At 49.9% G+C, this 6,975-nt stretch overlaps 1 protein-coding gene across 1 annotated transcript in view; it reads left to right on the forward strand.

Moving 5' to 3' along the window:
* The window catches only part of MYO16 (myosin XVI), a 603,762-nt gene that overhangs the window by 523,747 nt on the left and 73,040 nt on the right, over positions 1-6,975 (forward strand). Inside the window, 2 exon segments of the mRNA XM_027776197.1 lie at positions 6,355-6,969; positions 6,972-6,975. The exon segment at positions 6,972-6,975 is cut by the window's right edge and continues 314 nt beyond it. Coding sequence (XP_027631998.1) covers positions 6,355-6,969; positions 6,972-6,975 — 619 coding nt within the window.

Genomic DNA, 6,975 nt, shown 5'->3' on the forward strand with positions numbered 1-6,975 from the left:
CCAAAAGAAAAAAATCCAAAAAAAAAAAAAAAAAAAAAAAAAAAAAAGTGCAAGTATGTGTTTCCCAGTAAGAAATGGGGCCAATAACTTATGTTCTGGTGCAAATCATGACTGAAAAGGCACCAACACACCTTGGCAAGTTCAAAGGCAAGGGGTTTTGTACGAGCAAATGTGTACTTCCTAACAGAACTGACATAAGACACAGTCCCAGTGTCATTCCACAGTAGGCTGGTAAGGGTCGTTGATGAAGCAGTTAGCTGACTTGAGAATACCAGGCATGACCCTTAACTTACTGGTCCAACCACAGAATCGCACTGAAGGCACCCTGTGGTCGTGGACCATCTCCTCGACTCACTGACACTAACAAGGAGGCAAATGCTGTATCGTATATCGTAAGGTACACACATACATGTATCCATGTGTATGTATCTGTATGTGTGTTTATGTAAAAACAGGAAGCAAACTCCTAATTTAAATTAATCTTAATACCCTTTAAGTCCATATTTACAAATGAACTTATAGTACACAGACACATACCCCAGAACAGACACAGAATGAAATGAAACTTTCATTCTCTAGTGGTCGTTTTCTGATTTTAGTTTGTAGAGAATGATCATTTCCAATTTTGACCCCAGAGATCTCATTTAAATATTTAAGGGGACAGAAAACTGTGCTGTCTACATAAATCAATCAGCACCCCAGTGATCACACGTTACTGAACCCCAGGCTGTGCTTTAAGAAGTTCTGTTCCAGCCCCATGATGGATTTCTGATTGCTGGAAATAATGTCGCTCTGATAACAGCTGGTGCTTCTCGAGTGGTTACTAAGCACGGGGCTGATGCTGAGTCGTCAGTCTCGAGTGGTCATGACCCCGGTGTAGAGGAGGACACTGAGCCACAGGGTGGTGGGGTACTGGCCAGTGTCACGCAGCTGAACACCAGGCCAGACAGCGCAGCCTCTCGACTGCCCGCTAACAAGCCACGGTGCTTTCAGTTAGAGGAGTTTAGTAGGAAAGGGTGGTATCCACATCTAAAGCAAACATTGTGAGAACATGGTTAGCTATTGTTGCTTGACAACCCACCCCAGACTTAGCAACTTCAACAAAATAATGGTTCTTTTACTGTTATCATTCGGGTTCTGGGGTCAACTGGGCTCAGCTCTGAGGCTCTCACTCAAGACCCTTCCTGAAACTGTATGAAGTGACTGGAGTCATCAGAAAGCCCATCGTTCATGGGTCTGAGCACCTGGACCCCTCAAGGGTCTCAATGCCCGTGTGGGCTCTCCACGTGGCCGGGGCAGTGGCAGTCAGGCCATTGGGATCTGAGGACACATGTCTGGGAGAGAGCAAGCAGGTAGATGCCTCATTGCCACGGATGAGCCAGGCCTGAAGCCCACGGCATTGCGTCGGCTGTTCCATTATGCCAGCAGGGCAAGTCCAGAGGCCCGTCCAGGTCTAGGAAAGAACAGATCCCACCTCTTAATAAGACTAGAAATACTGTTGTGGCCGTCTTCTTGGGAATATCACCTGTCCTAGTCCACCCTGTGGGCCAACCTGTTCATATCCTTCCACATGTGCAGTACACTCCCTTCCTCCACCCAGTGCCCCGGAACCTTCCCTCACCCCACAGGCTCAGGCTCCAGGACCGGATCTCATCTCTAATCAGACTTGGGTGTACAGGCTTCCCAGGCAAGGCTCCCTGGGTGGAGAGTTCCTCAAGGATGTCTCCTTTGTTTGAAGACTTGTGACCTAAAAGACAAGTTTTCTCTTAACCCCAGACAACCAGCACACAGAGGAAAGACAGGGGAAAGGTAATTATTCTAAATGCTTCTGCTCAAAAGAGGAAGTTATTCAACACAGTGGTCCCTGGAATGTAGCGGTCTGAACAACGCTGGGCATGTGTCACTGGTACACTGGTGAGAGAATCTTGTCCCATCCCTGGAAACTTGTCCCATCGCCAGAAATACTCTTAGGTCTGTGCTCCAGAATCTTGGTTTGGCCTTTAGACTTACAATTGCTAATTCATAGCATTGACTCATATTTGAGGCTGGTAGTTTGCTCATCTGCTTCTTGCTCGTCGAATATTTTTTTAGGGGTTTTTGCTATAGGGCGATATGTTCACCAGAGAGATGGATAGAGACAGAGACAGAAGGCAAAAGAAACACACACACACACACACACACACACACACACACACACACCCCTACCTGGCGAATGGCCATGTCTCTATCCCCTCACAGAGAGATGGATAGAGAGAGAGACAGAAAGAAAAAAAAACACACACACACACACACACACACACACACACACACACACACCCCTTCCTGGGGAATGGCCATGTCTCAATCCCTTCTCCTACATAATGAAACAGTTCTTTCTTTATCTTATGTCTTTACTCTCACATTCTACTGGAGGCAGCTAGGAACTCCCAGGAGGGAACTTAGCTTGACCACCCAGTTCAGGAAGTAGGCTTTCCATTCTCCACATTACTGCAGGTGACTCTCACTCACCTTTCCACTGTTGCCTAAAACGCATCGTGTCTCCTCCAACTTCCAGTGTCATTTAAGCCTACCCATCAGTGATCTCCAGGGCCACCAAGCTTCTGCTAACAGTGCTTTCAAGGTTCTTCTGATTCTCCAAAGCCACTCTCACATTGTTAACGTGTCTCATGGAAGGATTCCACTTCCAGGTCCCTATATCTGTGTTAGATTGTCTAGTGTCGCATAGCAAACCTCCGCAAAAGTTGGTGGCTTAAGGTATCACTGAGGCTTTGCGAAGAGCACGCGTAGTCTCAGCATGTGGCTGGACTCAGGCAAGCAGCAGCCTGCAGGTTCCTCCCAGATGCAGGCTGCTGTGGCTGGGGCTGAGGTCATCAGAAGACATGGCTAATTGCATTTCTGGATCTGGGATGGAGAACCCAGGCAGCAGAGGGCCAAACACGCAGAGTCCTCTGGCTTCTCCTCCACCTGCATGTGGTCTCTCCACCTGTTCTCCAAAGCACAGCCACTTCCAGATTTTTACATGGAAGTCAGGACTACTGACATGTGTCCCGAGAGAGAGCCAAGCAGAGGCTCTGTTCCCTGTGGTCGCCTCAACACAGATGGCTTCATCTTCTAAGCCTTCACTCCCTGAGCAGCCACAAGGACCCTCCCAGGTCAAGGCTCTGGAAAAACATGTGAGACTGAAAATACTGAACCGAGTCCGGGAAAATACAGTCTGCACAAATCCTTCAAATTGTCCCTATGTTCAGAGGAGCTCTGCGGTACTAACGTTAAACACCGGGGTGGTTCACTCGCTTTCTAGGAGAAGCTGGTGAGCTCTTATGCTTTAGCACACTGGGAATCATTGGAATAATGTGTATCAGTTCGAGAACTGAGCATGTTGGGTATTTTCTTCCTAAAAGTTGCCTGCTTTAGGAAGCTTCGTGTAACACTGGCTTATAAAAGTGTCCACGGAGTCATGAAGTTGTTTCTTTTTCTCCATTCCCATTCTCATGGCTCCCATTCATCTCTTGGCTACAGTGTGCTGGGAACCTGCTTATGGTCTCTATTCTAGTACACCTGAAATAAACACCCCTGAAATATTAGGTTGTCGGGAAAGTCATGACACACTTTTCTACGCAAAAATGTGTCGTGACTTTTCCGACAACCTAATAGTAACCCATTTTATACACGATTTACTGAGGCTTAGAGAGGTTTTCCCAAGACCTCCTTGAACACTCCATCCAGTTCCACACCATTACCACCTGCAAGACAAGCACACAACACTGTTCCTCATTGTGGTCTGTCGGTTCTCGTCTTTATAGCATGTGTCACTCGCTCATGTATCAGGGAACTTCAAAAAGTTTGTGAGAAAATGGAATTATATATGTGTTTATTTTGATGTAAGAATTTTTTAACCTGGGACCAAGAGTGGGCATAGAGGGCATAATGGTTATGTCACTGGACAGCCATGTAGTCGACATGGTTTGAGTCCCAGACCCAGTGGCTTTAAACTCATGCTGGGCACATGTGTGTACAAGCCCAAGACCCTGAGAGGAGACCGGAGAAGGGATTGGGGCATGGCCATCCCTCTGGGGGTGGGGGGTGATTTCTCACTTTCTGTCTCTCTGGCAAGCACATGCACCCTACAGCAAAAATCTCTCTAAATAAATTTTTTTAATCCATGCATTTTTGAAAATAATATGCCTTCTCATGTGCTTTTTGGAGACTCCTAATACTAAAGAATTCACTCGTTTGTTGTATGTTATGCTGTTTGATTGCTCCCCTGGGGCAGAGGAAGACGGGAGACTTCATCTCTGTATTTACTGATGTATGTCCGTAAACATAACTACCGCCTGAACCATGCGATTCGAACAACGATCGAGCGAGTAAAAGGTCCTGCTGAGATGTGACCCCAGGTTTATGTGACTCCAACATCTTTCATTTTAACCATCGTACTTCAGTGTTTCCCCAAAACTAGGTACAGAGACTGCTATCTTAATGTACAGGGACAGAAAAATATAATTGACCTAGATAAGTAACTCAGGAACTTGACAAAATTAGATATATCTGTTATATATTGAGAATTCCTGAAGATTAGTAAAATAGCAAATTAGTAAAAATCATCAAAGTTTTTAGAAGTTTTGATATGTTAGTAGAAGTTTACGTAATTTAATGAAATAAATGTTCTCAGAGAAATTATATTTATTAAAAGCATTATTATAATCTAGAGTAAAACATAGTAGGAAAAAAAAAGTTTCTGGGCCAGCGGGTCGCACGGTGGTTAAGGCACTGGATTCCCATGTGGTTGACCATGGTTCCAGTCCCGACACCGGGTGTATCTGCCTGCATGCCCCAGGTCACAAGAGGAGAATGGGGGAGAAGAGATTTAGCACAACCGTCTCTCTGGGGTGGGGGGAGTGATTTCTAGCTTTCTGTCTCTTTCAGTCTCTCTGGTGAGCACACGCACTCTACAGTGAAAATCTCTAAAACAAACAAAAGAGCCTCATGGGATTTCTTATTCTTACTTAACTTTTAATAAATATCAACAACTCATATTTAAGTAGTTTTGTTTTTCCTCTTTCCAAAGTAGCTCTCACTGACAGTATTGTGCTTATTTATTTTTTCATGTTTTATTTCTTTTCTTTCAACCCAAGTTTCCATTTAGGAAGTTTTCGGTGAAATTTTCTACTTGCAACTTCCTCAGTAAATACGTGTTTCTGTGAAGGGTTCACATGTATTGACAGAGACCAAAACCCGTCCTTGGCATGGTTCCCACACATTTTTCCCTACCTCCCGTCTGCACAGGTCTGCGTCGCTTCCTTCTGTCCATTCTCTAAAGTTTTCCTCTCAGGCTTCCTCGCTTCCTCCAGGAAGTTTTTCTGTGCCACCCGCTGAGCGTTTCCTGCTCTCCTGGGTCTCTCCTGGGTCACCGAGCCCATTCAACTCTTATTTCACTCCTGTGTTAGTTCCTAAGTCACACGTGTGTGTCTGTCAGCGGGCCTCCGTCTCTGTCCTCTGCCTCACCCTCCCGGCTGCGTCCCCAAGGATTTGCCCGGCGCCCAGCTTTCTTGTGGACAAGGTCTGGCGGTGCTGTCTGAGCCTGCTTCCAGCTGCCCTCCTCTGGCCTCTGTCTGCCTAGTCTTTGGGGTACAGGTGCAGTCACTGGCAGGCCTTGAGCATGCACGCAGATCCAGTCCCGCCTCTCGCGTGGCGTGGCCCCAGCCTGCAGAACCGCCTGCAGCGCCACCTGGGCTGGGTACGCACCCAAGTGTGTGTGTGTTCTAGCTGACCTCCCAGTGGTTGGTTGGTTGGTTTGTTTTAGAGGTTTTTGCCTTAGGGTACTTGCTCTCACGGGAGACAGGGAAAGGGAAAGTGAGAAATCACCCCCTGGGGGATGGCCACTTCTCAACCCCTTCTCGGTTCTCCTCCCAGGATCTCGGGCACCCACACACAGCATGCGCACTCGCCCAGCATGAGTTCTAAGCCACTTCGGTCAATGTAACCGCGACACCCTCTGCTAGGCTCCCCCTTGGTGTTCTTTTTCTGCTCTACTGGGGTGTGGGGGGGTGGCCTTTGCCAGCGGCCTACTGTTCTGGGGTAGCTTTATTTTGTGTTCCTCGCCCTCTTCAGAGGGTGGTAGTTGTCCTGCTCCAAGATCAAACGTGAGTCTCCTCTTCTGTCGTCCTGGGAAGGTTAGGCTCCGGGCCTGGGAGGGCGGAGGGGGCGCGGTGGGGAGGCAAAGCAGGGAGACTGGCCCTGCAGCTCAGGACGCCCAGCAGCTATGCCCATGCGAGGGCCCGGGTTGGAATCCCGGCGGGGTGGCTTCCCGGGTCTGGCACTAACCCGCGCTTCCATGGCTCTCTCCCTGGGCAGCTCTGACCCGGCCCAGGCCGCACAGCGACGACTACAGCACCATGAAGAAGATCCCCCCGCGCAAACCCAAGAGGAGCCCCCACACGAAGCTCAGCGGCTCCTACGAGGAGATTTGGGGCACACCGGTGGGAGCCGGGGTCCCACGCGCCCCGGGCGCCCCGCCGCGCTGCTCGCTGGCGGAAGGGCCAACCCCGTGCGCCGCGCCCATGCCCGCGCTGCCCGGCGCCGACGACGCGGAGGCCGAGCCCGTGTACATCGAGATGGTCGGGAACGCGGCGGCCGGCGGCCCCGACCCCCCCAGCCCCGCGGCCGCGGGGCCCTGCAGGGACGCGTGCGACATCCCCCCGCCGTTCCCCAACCTGCTGCCGCACCGGCCGCCGCTCTTGGTGTTCCCGCCGACGCCCGTCACCTGCTCCCCCGCCTCCGACGAGTCCCCGCTAACGCCCCTGGAGGTGAAGAAGCTGCCGGTCCTGGAAACCAACCTCAAGTACCCGGTGCAGTCGGAAGGCTCGAGTCCGCTGTCCCCGCAGTACCCCAAAAGCCAGAAAGGGGACGGTGAGCGGCCCGCGTCTCCTGGCCTGACCCTGTTCAATGGGTCACACAAGCTCTCCCCGCCGCCTA

This window comes from Tupaia chinensis, unplaced genomic scaffold (assembly GCF_000334495.1).
Source record: "Tupaia chinensis unplaced genomic scaffold, TupChi_1.0 Scaffold000644_1, whole genome shotgun sequence".
In the NCBI taxonomy this organism is placed as follows: Eukaryota; Metazoa; Chordata; class Mammalia; order Scandentia; family Tupaiidae; genus Tupaia; species Tupaia belangeri.